This window comes from Clavelina lepadiformis, chromosome 5 (genome assembly GCF_947623445.1).
Source record: "Clavelina lepadiformis chromosome 5, kaClaLepa1.1, whole genome shotgun sequence".
Lineage (NCBI taxonomy): Eukaryota > Metazoa > Chordata > Ascidiacea > Aplousobranchia > Clavelinidae > Clavelina > Clavelina lepadiformis.
In genome coordinates, this window is record NC_135244.1 from 18539843 (window position 1) to 18557166 (window position 17324).

At 35.0% G+C, this 17324-nt stretch overlaps 1 protein-coding gene across 2 annotated transcripts; it reads right to left on the reverse strand.

Moving 5' to 3' along the window:
• Window positions 1–224: 224 nt before the first annotated feature.
• On the reverse strand, window positions 225–13770 carry LOC143460383 (long-chain fatty acid transport protein 2-like). 2 transcript variants are annotated; one of them, XM_076957873.1, is made up of 14 exons: window positions 12644–13770; window positions 4654–5628; window positions 4199–4340; window positions 3584–3760; window positions 3290–3389; window positions 2852–2944; window positions 2594–2752; window positions 2302–2426; window positions 1924–2121; window positions 1709–1779; window positions 1433–1565; window positions 1174–1363; window positions 956–1079; window positions 225–812 (listed from the first exon to the last, which is right to left on the reverse strand). In XM_076957873.1, the coding sequence occupies exons 2-14, from the start codon at window positions 4761–4763 to the stop codon at window positions 626–628; spliced, it is 1809 nt and encodes a 602-aa protein (XP_076813988.1). In that variant the 5' UTR covers window positions 4764–5628; window positions 12644–13770; the 3' UTR covers window positions 225–625. The 2 variants fall into 2 exon arrangements, with proteins under 2 accessions (XP_076813988.1, XP_076813989.1); XM_076957874.1 differs by lacking the exon at window positions 12644–13770 and adding an exon at window positions 11380–12622.
• Window positions 13771–17324: the final 3554 nt, after the last annotated feature.

A 17324-nucleotide genomic window follows, 5' to 3' on the forward strand; every position in this document is an offset into this window, starting at 1 on the left:
GGCTAATGTCGCTAATATAGTAGCTGTTCATTAATAATTATGGTAATTGCAATGTTGCTAATACCAAGCAATGTCCACACAAATTATTGTATAGAATTGCGCAATTTGGAAATGCAACTGAATATGTTTTCCTGTTGAATATATCAAATTAGCTGTGTGTCCACTGTCCACCCAGAACTGGGTTAAAACAACAAATATTCCACGACAAAAATCTCCCATTGCTTGTATATATAAGACTTTATTAATAATTAATTTGAACTTAGACAGCAAGATCTCATCGCAATATCACACGCAAAAATAAATGGTTTGTACAAAAGAACACACCAGAAATATATTAAAAAGGACAAATTACAAGCTATGGTACAAGTTCTGTGATGGCAAGCTACAGTATTGATCTTTGTACAGATAAAAGCCACTCGTACATGTAAAACGTTTCTTACGTTATGCACAATCTAGGGACAGTTTTCGATTATAAAGAAGTAGGCCTATACATGAATAGCAACATAAATCACCGGCAGTTAATTCAAATATAGTAAAGTACAGCAGACAAACTATACATCGGAATAACTTTCGTTGATTTCGAAAAATACTCTTGTGACAAAGGGCTGCGGTATAGGTTTCTATACTACAAATTTATATCTTTGCTCGCTATACGAGCCAATACAGCTTCAGTGAAGGGAACGTAAGTGCCCGATATTTTATCCACAATAAACAGCGGATCTTCCTTTATTCTGTCCAGGGCGATTCCCTCCGATTTTAGCTTGATCTTAATAGGTTTGGAAGTTCCGGTTACTTCGAGAACTTTCGTGATCCTAAAATGGGCCATAAGTCGAAATTAGAAATAGATTCATCTCAAAAGGTCACCGACTCATATATTAAGATAATCGGAAAGTAGTATTCTACGAAAAACTAACACAGCAGAAGCATTCTAAAATAAATATCACAACAGGTAAACCTGAGAAAAATCGGAACTGCATATTTAGGAAGATTTTTATGGCAATAACTGTAAAAGTCCTTGAAGTTTAAATCATGCAAGTCATCCAGAACAAGTGCCACCATCCCCGCACGACCTTCATTATCTAAACAATGACAATTGATCTACGTTAGGCGAAAACCAACCGGATGCTAAAACAACAGATTGAAAGTAAAATGGTTTGAAATTTTTGTCCACACCTGGTGTCTTCACACCATAGACATTTGCCTCCTTGACGCCTGAGTATTGTACAATGACGTCACCAACGTCGACGGTGGAAACGTTTTCGCCTTTCCAACGAAAGGTGTCGCCGATGCGATCGCAAAAATAGACAAAGTGGTCACTATCACGCATCAAAATGTCACCAGTGTTGTAATAAGAGTCTCCCTCCTAAGCAATGAATATGATACGTTATAAGGCGGACAGGGCTATAAGTAGAAAATATACCATATAGGATACCTTAAAAACATTTCGTAAAATCTTTTTATCAGTGAGTTTAAGGTCGCCGGCGTATGCGCAATGACCAGAAGGACCAGAGGCCCGGATTTTTCCAATAGCTAGCCCTGGTTCATCCAAAGCAACTTCAACGCACCTAAATACATGAAGATGAATTTCATCAAAACCTAACGTCCAAAATACGACAGTTCATCGTTATGAAGTGTAGTTAAACGAACTTTGTTATATATGATGCACAAAAATAAAAAATAAACACCATATCTATGGTATAGATCTAACCTTCCACTCTTTGTTCTATAAGGTTCCTCTTTTTCCCAGTTGTACTTTATAAAGCTACATCCGGTCAAGGCCTTTACATTAAAATAACAACCAATTTTGAACCATACAGTAAACAATTATAGCCAAGTCCCAAAACTTAGCCGACTTACTCCAAGTATATCTATCCACTTAAAGCAAATAAAGATCTATAAGAGTAAACTAAGCAAATGCATCACCTTAATAATAGGTGAACAAGTTCCTACGCAGCCGATCTTGTTACATAAATTGATAAAGGTAACATTGCTCTCAGTTGCTGAGTAGAACTCCACAATACGGACTTGGCTTCCAAATCTCTCCAGAAACGTTCTCCAAACGTCAGGACGCAATCCGTTGCCGAATGCAAGTCTAATTTTATGCTCACGGTCTCTTGCCGTCTGCAATAATTAATACTTAAGTATGAATCCTTTCCTACCTTAACAAATAGGACAGACAATAGGTTAAGTAAGCTGTACATCCGGTAGTTTAAAATTGTTTCAAGCACCGTGTTAAATAAACAAAGTCTAAAACGCTCCACGGAAATTCAAAAAAATAACAGCCAGCATCACTATGCTTACTGGTGGTTGGTTGCAGATGTAGCGCATGGTTTCTCCAATATACTGGATTACCGTGACGTCATACTTTCGACAGTCGTCAAGAAAGTTACTTGCGGAAAATTGACGACGCAATGCAATGGTGACTCCTAAAAGGAGTTAAACAGTTTAGTTAGTATTCATTTCTTCTTGTAAGTGGTACTTCTACACTACTACAGCAGGTAGCTTTTAACTGCGTTTATCATTTATGGCACATCCAAATTTAATACAAAATTCTTTAGAACTGGGTTTGACAGTTTCCATGAGACAATTTTACCATAATTTAATGCTGTTAACACTCCAGCCATACAGCCAGCTGTGTGATATAGCGGTAAACTGCAGTACATAATATCATCCGAACGAAAACCAGCGAATAGTGATATTTGACAACCCATAGACAACTTTGTGTAAGTCACCTTCACTGCTTTTGAGGGACCTACAAACCAGCAACAAGTAAACTTTTACTTTACCTTATCATATCTTGCATTGTTTAAGTTTTTTCAGTGCACGATGAACAATAAATAACGGAAATAACCTGTAGTTCCCGAAGTGAATATTAAACAAGCCGTATCACCAAAGTCCACTTTCGGTTTCCATTCGTTTCCAAGCTCCGTTGCCGGTTGGTCATCTAAAAATCAAGTTTTAACAGCTGACTACTGCATTTTCATACGACGATTATTCAAATCATTCCAAAAATAAATTTAAAACCGACTGCTTGACCGATGAAAAACCTTTAAACCGAGTGCAATTATTTACATAATGCAACTTGTGAAGTTTAAGATGTTATTCAATTAAAAAGTTTATTAATATATGAAAAATTTTAAAGCGAGACTTTCCACAGGGTTGTATTACATCAAACAATTGCAGGATCTAAATTAACGAAAGTTTCTATGTTTCATGAATGTTGCAAATAACACAGCGCAAAAGTGAAAACATGTGTTATGTGCTTGATATAGCAGTTAACATACAGTACCAATGATAGATATTAAGCTTTGCTGGTTGGCAAATTGTTTGGTATAGCATACAACAGGTATGTCCATCTTTCGCAACTCTCCTTCTATGCCTTCAACAGCCTTTGATATACAAAAATAGTTCGGTTTATTGTGTCATGCGATATAAAAATGATACATTTAAATATGTACTTTATCGCTAGAAGCTTCCAAAAGAATATAGGTAGAGAAAAAATGAAGCTTCATAACACTGACAAAACCATACGACAATATGTATCTTAATCTAAAACTGTTTTAACCAATTGAGTAACCTTTACCTGATTTAATGCATCATCACCACCAATTATTAAGAGTTTTGCATTGACAATGGAAATGCTGTGGGAAAGAGCTTTCAATCGGTTGTTGTAATTAATCAGGGCAATCTCTGCGCCAAGTCTCATACTTGCAAGCAAAATTGCAACGTATGCTGGCTCGTTGTACATCATTAGAGCAAGCTACAATTAGGAAAAAAGCTGCTAAGCAAGTATAGGCTACACCACATAATGCGTGCCTTTTTATAGGCTCGCGTATTATTAATGATAGAATATATAGCAAATAAATAACTAAATAGATTGGCACGAAACGTTGAAGATTTGTAGGAAATTAAATGTTGAATGAAAAAGCATAAAAATATATAATTACAGCCATAAAAGAACTGAATATAGCATATTTATACGTTTTACCTATATTGTACAGTGACTGAAAAGGCGTCAAGACTTTAACATTAGAGACTTTCATAAAATTATCTCCATAAATAAAAGAAGTGTTTACATGACGTAGCATACAAAACAACAATAAATAAACAAACATGGCATTTCAAACACGTGTCAATTTTCAAATAAGTGAAAAAGTTATTGTGGATGATCACATAACTTCAGCATTCACCAACTCACTCTGTCTCCCTGCCGGATTCCAAGCTTATGAAGAGCTCGAACTGTTTGATTTACCCGACGATTCATCTTTTCATAGGTCCAAACTTCATCCATGAACAAAATATATGGCTTATCCGGCTGTGATTTAGCACACCGCAGCAATCTAAAAAGTCACATGTATCATGTTTTTGAAATCAAGGTCTGTATACTTTAAGCAATCGCGATATATTAAAACAATAAGTAAGAATGCTAATTGCATAATAATTGCATGAATGTATAATTGAATATGCTTGAATATAATTGAATACGAATGAATATGATTGAATATGAATATAATTGCATGAATGTACAGTAATAAATAAAAAGAAATAAATGAGTAAATGCTAAAACCTATTTCTAAGATTATCAAGGCTTGCAGTTGACATGGCTACCATATAAAAATATAGTAGTGATCACACAACGAAGAGTATACCAACCTCTCCGGGAAGATAATGTTCTTTTTCTTCATATTCTTCAAATTGCTCATCATAGTTACACTCGAACGTATGTATTTTAATTCGTTTGGAAGCCATGGTAAAATAGACATTTTTAGATTTAGGAAACACGTTGATTTTACTTTGCACCTGTGTGATGTAAATTGCGTTTAATATAGACAATCGAATTAAGCGTATTTAGATATCATAGTCGAGTTTATTCTGGAAAAAGATAGTTTCCAACAACACTAATGGAGATAAAAAAAGTTGGAAGAAAATCTGGAGCACACCAAATAGTGACAAAAAGACTCACAAACAAAAACACTGCATCAAGGTCGTTGTAAGGAAAGTGAATAAACATCAACAAAATAACATGATGGATTGATGGTTTAATGTTGGCAACGCATATGGGCTACTGTGTCAATTAGAAGCAATTGATAGAAAAATGAACAACGGTTGTTTTTGGGTAAAAGATTGAAATACTAAAGTTTTATTGTTCAAAAAACTATTAAAGCTTTTTGTTTTAGTGGCATACATGGAAATTTAAATTATAATTCATGATTTAAGTTATGATTAATTAAGAAACGTAATACATGACATATAAACATTACTTTATTTGATGCATACAAGTAAAATGTTTGAAATAATAAAAATAATTAATAAGTAAAAATAAAAGAAAACATACTACAATAGAAAATAGGTAACAAAACAACTCGATTCAGCTACTTCACAAAATAAACTAAAACCTAAATTTGCTATTAAGCAATTAAAATATTTCTGTCAACAACATTACATTAAACAAAAAACAAATTTGAACTTAAGTTTTCAATTTTCTTCGAAAGGTATGGTTTTAACTGTGCATAAACGTTGTGTCGCTTATAAAGGAAATATATTTCATCATTTTTAATCAATACTTTACTCAGAAAATCAATCTGTTTCAGCTTGCAATTTCCAGTCATCTTCATTTCGTGTTGCAACCTAATGAATTTTACACTGTATTTAACTTAAAAAAGTATTTTCAAGATCAAAAATATTTAAAGTAATTGTATTATAACGTAAATTCAAATATTGAATTGTTAAAAAACTTGCGAAGATACCACAGATAACAAACAGCTCTGCACTAATAAATAGTTAGATAAATTTGCAGAGATCTAATTCCTACACAAACTTGTCAAAAACTGATTTTAAGCAGCTGTTTTTTATGCGTTAAATTAGAAAAACGTTTAGTAATAAGAAGTTTTAGTAATGCAACCTTGATGTCCTTCAAACAGCTTAAGAGATCACAAACGACCAAACATAGATAGTTTATTTGATAAAAGTGTTTAAAATAGATAATTATAAGAAACTTTTCTTTTAAATTTTCTCTTTTCTACACAACGTTGATCATCCCATTCAGCCCATCAATATCTTGAATAGGAAATGAAGAAAATAGGCTTTTGTACAATGTTTTTAAAAACATCTAAAGCATTAAAATTTTTGTACATCTGGACATTTTAACTAACTTATTCTTTGATATTTTTTGATAAATTGAGTATACACTATTATTAGGTTGCAAAATTAAAGAGAAAGATTTCTTTAAAGAAAGCATATCAAAAAAACTATAATCTTCTTCTCTGGCCGGGTTATTGAAATTCTAATTTTTGGTTGGCAAACAAATCAGACAAACAGCTATCTTGTAGAAAACTTTCCAGTTACGAAACAAAACGTCGATGTATTTGTTTATATTGGAAAGCTCTTTATAAAATACTTCTCTTGCTATTTTATGACGGATGCAATCAGACAACGACGTTTCCTGTTTACCCAAATTTAATCACTACTGAGCACGCATGCATTCTATGGAATAAACGGCTAGAAATCCAGCCGGTTATTCAGTCTTCATAATCGCCGGCTCTCCAGTCTTTTATAATAGCGCCGACCAATCTCTTTTTATTTTTTAAATGACAGCGCGTTCGTTGCTGGGAAAGCAAAAAAGCGCAAAGCACACACGCGATATACCGCATGCCTCGGAGAAAACAAGCTGGAGGCTTTTTTTATTTAACTCGCTTGTTAACGATAATTGTTTCGCTTAACCAATCATTTATTGGAGCGATTGCTCGCCTGTTCGCTGTCCTTCACATGACCTCTGCGTGAACCTGGCCAGACCGTAGATTTGGGGGCGAACAGGTGCGATAAAAATTTGCAAACATTTCCCAAGGAGATAAGGCAACTACCGGAGAAAAGATAAGTCAACAATAACAGATAAAATAAAAATAACCTTAAAATGGTTTGCAAAGCAATGGCGTAAATACTGCACAGGACGAAAACAATTATTCAGGTATAACACTGACAATGCTTTCTGACGTCACAAATGCTCCGAATCCTCTCAGCACTTGAAAAAGAAACGCCCGTGCCGCGGTCAAACAGGACTAAACTTTACGGCCTACAATAACTAGAGTTTTGTTAAAGATTTCATCTTTTTTCGTTTGCACAGAGTCAAAAACTGCTGTTAATTTTCAAGTTAGGTACATGGTGAAAAGAGCAGACAACACATTTCTTTTTAGGCGGCTTAAAAACCCACTGACAGTATTTACGACTGCAAGGAAGGGCCCCAGCTTACGAGTGCCAAGCATATTTGCTAGCCAGCACACAAGCAATCTGTCAACTCCGTTTTATCGCTGCTCTCATGAATTCACAAAACAGTTTACTCGCCTTCACCTGGCCGTGAACCCTAACAGTCTTGTAAAGGTCGCCTAAACATAACTATAAACGTCTAATGTTTGAAAATGGTGACGACAATTTTGCCCTTGCATTGGCCCCATGGCAAGTATGTGAACTTTTCTTGACCCGGGGTGATATAACGGAAGTCATATTCTTGCCGTTTAGGTGCTTGCTATAAGGTCCAACGGTACGTGTTACGGTTGTTTGCTAATCGTAAAAGAGGCAAACAAGCTCTGACAACAATATAGATGTTTAAGTTGCAAAGTAACCTAGGCATGAACTCATGAAGTGTAGCCAGTAAAACACAGTAAGTTGTTTGGATTGTTGGCAACAGATTATTCCAACAGCGTAATAATATGTTGTAAGATATAGGGTGAACATGCGTGCAACTGTCTGTACTGGAATGCCTGCACAGTTCTCGTCGGTACAGAACCAATGGAATGTATCCAGAGATTCTCCTACATTTCTGGCCACAAATTACAATTACAAAGACTTATCCATATCACATGCGCCTCTTGAAGCTGTGTGCCATGTTTATCGCACAAACTTTTCGAAATATGCGATGAAACAATTAACTACAGAGGCCAATCCCGAGACGCTGGTTCATCCCGCTTGTATGTTTTCTTTGACAAATGTCAACAAGTTTTAATAAAACTTGTCTGCTGTTGAAATCGCCGTCCATGAAAAATTAGTTGTCCATGTCTATTCAGTTAGACATTAACCCGTAACAAAAACCTACGTGCAATTGTATGCAGTATATATTTTTTAAGATGTGAAAAATATTACGTAGTTTGTTCCAAGTAAAAACTTACGACCAGCAATTTTAGAAACTTGGCGAAAAACGTCGAAACTTATAGCACTTGCGTAGTTTTTGAGTTCAAATTAAGGACAAACGATCAGAATTGTTGTTGTCGTAATTTCGGGAATTTCAACGCTTACGCAAAAGCAGAAAACACTATTCGTCGATATTTACTGGCAACACGTGACTAATCCGACGTCGAGTTGTTAGGTTTTGTGACACTTCCGACTCTCCCATATCAACACCAGGCTAGATTTATAGCTGATTCGAACATGATAAAAGGCATTTTGATTGCATCGTATTTCAAAATACCCAAAACGTCATCGGATATCTGTTATATCCACACCGCTAACGTCATTCCAGAAGAATCAAAGTTCATCTTTTTAAGCTGAAGTTAGGCACATGGAGAGTGACCTTTTTGTGAACCTGGGTTTTTAAATATTAACGAAGGACAGCGTGTGGCGATCGTACCGAAAATATGCGCGCATGACAACAACTCCAAACACGTCCTGTTTACTACATTATGCCACTTTTGGCGCCATAAAACCAGAAGCGAATATTAAAATCAAGAAAAACCAACAAAAAACTATCAGTGGGATGGTTAATCAGACGTATTTTAAAACAACAGCTATAGCTAAAGCAGGGGTGTCCAACCCGTGGCCCGCAGGAAGGTTCTGAGTGGCCCGCGCGGTATTTTTCGAAATGACTTATATTATCAACTGAATCATCGACGTAATTTATGGCGAACTTACATTCCGAGAAATTGGCATTTATCGTATGCTTTTTTGTCTATTGCTCTAGTCTATACTATAGAGCAATAGATAGTAGAGATAATAGATAATATACATAATAGAGCAATAGATAGATAATATACTATAGTCTCTAGTGCAGGGGTGCACAACTGTTCAAGTTAATTTTATTGCATTACAATTTATTTCTAAAATTAGAATTTTGGTGTGAGGGTTATAATTAGAAATTAGCAGTAGACACTCAAGTGGCTCGCGCAATCATTCGTACATCGCATGTGGCCCTTTGGCCGAAAAGGTTGGACACCTCTGAGCTAAAGTAATGAAAGATATGCGCATTAGCAAACCTTTCAATTAAAACAAAAGCGACCTGCATGTAACAGCGTGTATCCTGGCATTGAATCAGGAAAAAGCAAAGGACCTGTTCCACTCTGTTTTGTAAATATGGCTGACCTTGTGAACGTCGCGTCTTAAACCATTGAAAAGACAATATTTCATGCATTAAATAGCATATACCAGCCCATATTAAATGTTAAAAACCATATCATTCTAGATTCACTTCCGGCGCTTTGGTTGCTTATATTTGCTCTTTGTAAACTGTATCAAATGTTACTTGATGTCACAAGTGTCGCTTTGTTTACATTACATTAAGTGGATTTAAAGCTTTCAAAAGTTCTTAATAATACACAAATGTAGCTTAATTTCATCACTTTATGTTTCACGAAATATATCTATTCAACATCGTTGAAAAAGTTTAGGTTAAAACAAAATTGGATGAACTACTGTAGGTGAACGAGCATAGTAATTACCAATTAAAAATTTACAATTTAATAAACGATGGCGATGACGTCGACGCCGACACGACTACGGAATTAAATAAGCTTTTCCCTAACCTTTCGCAACCCTACCATGCAAATGCACATTTTTTTCACTTTAAAAAAGGACACAACCATCGCTCCAAACAACACACTCAATTTATCAAATGATGCGGGGCAGAAAATCACCAAAAAATTTAAAAAAAATATGAAAATCCTCCGGCTGAAATTCTGCGAAATGTTTGCCAACTCGTGCTGCGTACCACATCAAGCGCAACCAACGATAAATAACTAGACGTAAAAGGGCGTAAAATTTTTCGATATTAGCATCACACAATAACCTTCGCCTGAACCTTATATCGTGACGAGAGTTCATGAGATCTGTCACGAACAGGAGACAAGTATGACTTACCGGTTAATCGACACGCAGTGGCGCTAGTAAGTATAAATGGAAATCAAAACCAAACACAAGTCGTGCTTTGTATTGTTTCAAACATTTGGAAGAAAATACTTTAGAAGATTTTAACTTCATGCTACTTGTAAAATTCCATGCAAGCTACTGTATATGACTGATGACAACTGATAAATTTTATTGGAGTTAATTGCCGACTTGTAAAGCAATACTATCTATATAGCAAATTATATTATAAAGTAACTAAAATAGCTTGAAATAGGGACTTCACTGGACGTCGACGATACGATATATAAGATAAGATACGTAATAACAGCAGAGGTAAAGGTTTGATGATGATCTTCAGATTTGATGATCCCGTTCAGGCGGAATATCCATGTCTAGCTCCAAAGTAAATTAATGGCTGGTTCATGAACTACCTTTGCTGTTATTACTATCTATATAGCATTATAATAAGTTGCTATTATAGCAGCGTAACATTTTAGAAAAATTAAGCAATTTTGCTTGAAGTTAAGTTTAAAAAAGAACGGAACCATGGTTGTAATACGTTCCATCCAATTTAAAATAAATAATAAGTAACTAACTAACTAACTAACTAACTAACTAACTAACGAAATAAGTTGCCTTACTATGTTTAGAAGACAATAATCCATTTTATCTACAAACAAGAGAACTGAATAAAACAAAAGAGAACATTCACAGTTTGAATAAGTAACCTATTACTAACTATGCAAGCTGGTAATATATTGGTTACCAACTTTAAACCGGTTGTTCGGCAACGAAAAGTTCATCACTTGAAACGTAGGGGAATCACCATCACGCTTGTTATCAATAATTTGCTGACTTCAGCACTATAAACATTCCCACAAAATCATACAACCCGCAGATGTGGTGTCAAACATCTCATTTACATAAGTGAACCTACGAGTCCTATTCAATACAGGTCTATACCTACAGGTCCCACTCACGCAACCGCTCAATTCCATTCGTAATTATTAATTAATCATGACTCATGCTTAACCAAAAAGAAAAAAGTTTTAGTGATTTGCCGATTGTAAACGCGTTTTCCGAGCAAGGTATATATACATTTTCCTGGACATAAAAATTATTTTTACAAACATTTCCTCTAAAAAAAAACGGACACTACTGTATAACAGTTTAGCACAGTTATTGCTATAATGTATGGCAAATCCTATCAATAGGTTTTCATACATTTTTTGCAATAGAAACAAAAATATAATCACAACATGGGAAACATACCACTAACGTTGTTGGAATTTTGGCAGATATTCATTTCCATCCAACTTAAATAACATTAAGCCCTCAAAAGGCTATCCCGGATGTTTTTTAAAAAAATGCACACTTCCACGAAGAGATTGATTTATTGCTAAGAACATGGTGTTCAGCTAATATCATCAAAAAATACCAGGCTGAAACAATTTAATAACATATCTTACACGGATGGCCAGCAGTTGACCTTTAATGTTCAAAAATCTGCATCAAATCGCCTTTAAAAGCATGTCCATTAGGCCATAACTTTAATAACTATAACTATAATTCCGTAACCGTAAAAGGCAAGAGGCGCTTTGCCTAATCGCTTTTATATTAATTCGATCAAATCACTCGTCTCATACTTCGAGCCCGACGCAAATCTACACACGGCTAAATTAAAGCATCATCTCATCCGAATAAGATGAAATCATGGCATATTTATAAACTGACGTCTATCATATTTTAATATTTGGCAAACAGGTCACGTCAAAGTTCATGCATTGTTAGCTTTATTTCAACATAGAAATGCGTGTGTGGTCAATATACGCAAAGAATGCTTTGCAGGCGACAATGTTCGACGACGTAATTCGCAAATTACGTAGTTGGCTAAACGAGACCCACTAAAAATTCTGCTCGAGTTAATGGACTAGCAAATCAGAAAAATGATTCACACATTTGAGTGGCTGTGGTGTTGATTGACAGCTTTTGAAACTTTAAACCAGGGGTGAAAACTTTAACCTTTTCGGTTTGCAAACCCAAAAGAAGGGTAATTATTTAGTTCCTGAAGTTTTTAACTACTCAAAGGCGGAGAGTATGTTGTTATTGTAGTCATAGGTGCATTTCTTTGGGACACAATTAAAATTCACCTTTAATTCAAAGCCATTACCAGGCTTGATGGTTGTTCTTATTATATATTTTTAAAAGCAAGGGCAACATATCAAACATTTTGCGGAAATGAAAGCATAAAAAAGATTTATATTTTCGAATCTAACCAATATCGCCACATTGGCATCATACAGAATGGTGAAGGAACTCAGACCAATGCGACTAAATCTTCTTATACAAAACACTATAATTCAATAATCAACAAAGGCCAAAATATCTTTAAACTTCAAAAAGTGCCGCCTCGCAACACAAATTTATGTGACTTGTTTCACTTTTATCCACTATTGTACTTCTTTTATTACTCATATATCATTTCAGACTGTAATGTTATATCCTGTACAAGAATACGATCAAACCATGAACTTACCAAGTTGCATTGCAGCAGCATCATCATAAAAATACGCCCAATTGTTTCAGTTTTCTTGCAAAAGATCGCTGACACACTTCCAACAGTCGTGACGATGAAGTTTGATTTCGAATAAAAAATGACCAATTTATTTTATCAGCAGTAAAACTTTTGGGCGGAACAATGACATTATTATGATGCGAACGGCAGGGAATTGACAATTCATTGCAAAAATTAAGACCTTTACAACATATTACTCATTTCTTTGTACAGGAGTATATACTATACACTTGGGGCGTAGACCAGGGGTGTAAACGTAATCGTATCCTATCGCCAAAACTGAAGTGAAAAGCTGTATGGTGAATTTTGAAACTGGAGGATTTGCTATTTTTGCATATGGTTATTTTTAAGACAGCTGTTTATAGATTAATAAATTGCATTTGGTGGTTTCGAGAGCAGAAATAAAGGAGTCGAATATTATATTTTTTACAAATCAAAAATTTAAATCTTGCAAATAATTTTCTCAGTTAAAAGTTACAGTCGAAAACTTTTATAAATTTTTAAAACTATCAAAAGCTCGATCAACAAGACATTTTACAATCTACGATTTTTTTCTTTTTTTAATTTATTGTTTTCTTTAGGCAAAAATCAATTTAAAAATGTTATGTATACTGCCAGAAACTAAACGTAAAAACTAAAATATCCTTTGTACAACTCAATATGAGCAATTCTTTATTTTAAGGAAACTTTTGCTCACTTTTCCGCTCAACTAAGGAATAATGACGGGAACCTCGCGTGAAACTTATGGTTAGACTCGTCCGCCTGCTGCCTAATTTATAGGCTGACAACAATGAAGTCAGCACTTTTCTCTAAATCTAAAATAGTTTCGACTATCGCGTTGCCGACCCCAGGCGTTTAGCGATGCACTTTGGATGAACTACGCGAAAAAATTCCCGGTCATGGTTTAAATTCCGTTCGGGGCGCTATCCCTTTGCTTTCTTAACTTATATCCAATATTAATCTGCAGTCGAATTTATAATTATCTGCGCTATTTTAACATGTATTGATCTGGAGTCGAATTAATGAAAACCTGAAGGGGTCTGCCAAGGGGCAGCAAACTGATCCACATCGCGCTGAGGATAGTTGTTACTATATACGGCTTATCATCAAGGCGTGACATTATCTCTTTGCCAAAGAAGCTGCAAAAATAACTCATTTATATGTTTCTTTTAAGCGGCCGTCATTCTGTCATTGACACGCAAATCGTGATATTTTGACGACGTGTCGTCTTGCACGCCATAGCTACAGGTTCTTACGAACTTCTTATATCTCTTAATTACGTTATGTGGTCTGCTATGGTCTAAAATTATACATAGTAACCATGGCAACCTTCTGCGATAACAGTAGGTCTACTAAATTAATTACATTTTAACATGAATGTTTTTCTATCGTCCTATTCGTACAGTTTACTAAACTTATTTAGATGACTGTAAGATTAGAAGAAAATGTCGCTTTTTTAGGTTTTAAAGTGGAGTAGGCATCCTCACATCCCGCTGGAAAAAAATAAATAATCTAATCTTGTTTAAATGAACATCATCTATTATCTTCAAAGAAGTGAGCTACTATTGGACAACACTTTAAAAACTGGATATTCTAAAAATCTTTTTCCATTTCCATTATATTTTGCTTGTTTCTATGACAATATACAGGGTTGTGGCAGTTACAAAAACACTGCACTTACCACGCAATGACCAAGAGTTAATTGCGTCACGTGCTGCACTGTAACTTTATATTACGTACACCATATTGTGTATGCCGAGCTATGAGGACTTTGAGTACTATTTGCGCTACAAAGCCTATGTGCACTGACCAGAATAGGCTGCTAGACTAAGGTTTATGCGGGCTATACGTGCACTTCGAACGTGAGTATCTTTCGGGTCATATGAGAAGTTTGGTACAGTTTGTGACGTAATCATGCCAAAATCGCATTAAGAACACAGTTCATATCGCACGTAGTGTCTGCAAAAGCACGTTTTGCTCACGTGTAGCGCATATACAAGCCCACGTAAAGTGAACGGGTACGTTTGCTTTTGGTATAGGACCGTCACGATTCTTATCAAATTTGCAATTTGCAGTTTTTAATACTTGGTTACAGGAGGGACGTTATACTTGTGAAAGGCATCACTGACACGTGCGCCTTCTGACGAGCTCAGTTTCGTTATTCAGCCACTTGAGCAATATTTGACTTTAAGACAATTATGCACACTGATGACAAAACATAATTAAAGTTTTTAATATGTAAATTTCAAATCCTTACCATGATACCAATAAACGATGAAACAAAATTTGCCACCTCGCCGAAAGTTGAAAATATGAAATAACCTTTGCGACAGTTGTTGTGACGATGCTACAAACCAAATCGGAAAAATTACTATGTGCCCTGCCCTGTCTGACATGTGGCAGTCGCGCGTCAATCATGTGACGGGAGTTGTCAAACAAAAAACAATTATGACGACATCATTCAACAATGTAAACAAGTGTTTGCAAACATAGTAATCTCACTATTCAACCGGCAGTAAAACCCTCAAGAAAAAATTGCTGCAAAGACAATTGTTGCAAATTGCAATTGTTTTAAACAATTGTTGCAAAGAATAAACGGTTTTCGAAGCAGTTTTCTGAGCACCGAGTTATTACTGAGATAGAAAAGTGTTTGTTAAATATTCTTATACACGAAATTCTTGAAGTTGGAATTAAAATGTTAGTTATACAGTACCGTATTAATTATAAATAAAATAAATTAAAAATTAATGGTTGACGTGTAGGAAACAATTTCTATTAATCATGGACAATTTACCAGTAATTACAAACATGGGCATTGATGTTCTTGTGCAATTATCAGTTCTGTTAAACCAGCAAGCAAAGAATATAGCAACATCATTGTAAAGTCGTTTCATGCACCAACACTAATCAGAGGCAGTTTTGTAGATAACGTTGATGTTTTACGATTTTGAGATACGGAAAAACGTTTATTGTAGAGTCGATTCTACCACGTGATGCGACGTAAAAATGTTTCAAATAAATTCACGAATGTCACCGTCAAACAAAGTTCTAGGCATTTGTCTTGACAAGGAAAGTGGTGAGTTTTTTAGAACTAATAAGGAAAGTGGCTTCGCGTATTTTAACAAAGAATGGAGCACATGATTTAATTAAGAGTTCGTTGGTGGAAATTAAATATATTTTGAACCATTACATGCATAAAGATATTCAAGATATTCAAAGATATTATAATGAGAGAAAAATATTTCATAAAAATATTAACATGCTAATTGATGAAAAAAGACAATTTATTTCTTGAAAACAAAGTTGAAAGTTGAAAAAAGTTAAACTGCGAAGACATTTTACTAAATGCTTAATTGTACTTTCTTCACTATATACTGTAATGAAGCGATATACCAGCTTTGCGAATCATGCATTTATATACAGTCATTAATTGAACATAAAAAAACAAAAATAATTTTTTAAACCTATATGTAGTTCGTTATGGCGGCATACGACTTTCTAGGATCAAGGTGAATCTCCTACGTGACACCGTCCTCGCGGGAACCAAGAACGCTTATTAGTCTTGCTGACGTCAGCGTGTATCTAATAAGTTTGAAGTGAAAAACATTTGTCCGTATGACACGATATTTGTTCATGTCTCCGAAATATTTGCATCAGAATAAACTTAAAGCAAAGTAACAAAATAGACTGGAATATTCCCCCATCGTGCGTCAATTTTTTTGAAATTTACCATTTTCAATTAAAAATGAAAGTTAATCTCAGGTCATGACTTTGAAAACAATCTTTTGATTAATTATCTCATAAATGGAAGGGCACAGCGCCACATGCGAAGTTTGAAATATCCCGATTTAGGCAAAATAAGAAAACAATTTCGCGGGAAATGTCTGTCGTGTTTGTGGCCTCGTGAACACGATAAATATAACATCAGCTTTTATTAAACATGGGGTCGAACAAAGTTTAGAGCGCGGCGGAATTTCACAAGATTTAAAAATAAATACGAACTGTGCGACTTTCCGAGAAATCAAAAAGAAAAGGATTATCTTTGTTAAAGCTAAAGGTCGCCCGTTTCGGGTCATCAGTGATAGCAAAAAAACCATGACTGCATCAAACTTGACAACTTGTTGACAGCTGACCGACCTTGGTTACTTTGAAATCTCTGTGAAAATAAGTTCGTACGTTAAAACAACCGGAAGGGGAGTTTTAATTAAAAATAATTAACTTGCCCTTAGCAAAATAAGGAGAGCGGACGAGAAATTTTTCAGATGTCTTTGAAAATGGAAATGTAATCGGATTATACAAAACCAATAATTCTTAAGAAAACAAAATTAATTTAATTGAAAGAAGGCCATCAAAAGATGCAACCAAGTCTAGATCATATTTATTTCTTATTAAGAATGGAAATGTTACGATTTTTTATTATTATTGCATTGTTAGATTTTCATTGTTCATTGTAACCGAAGGTTGTGTGACTCACGAACCTTGCAGTTTTTAGGGTCTTCTGAGGCATTCCACGGATGACGCCGTCACGAACGGTTGTGTATGTACAATACACTGTTCTGAGCAACTTCATTTGTCCTATTAGAACCTGTGTTCTAACATGTGAATGTAAGTCCAACTTTAAAAGGTGCTGCTGGGAAGAACT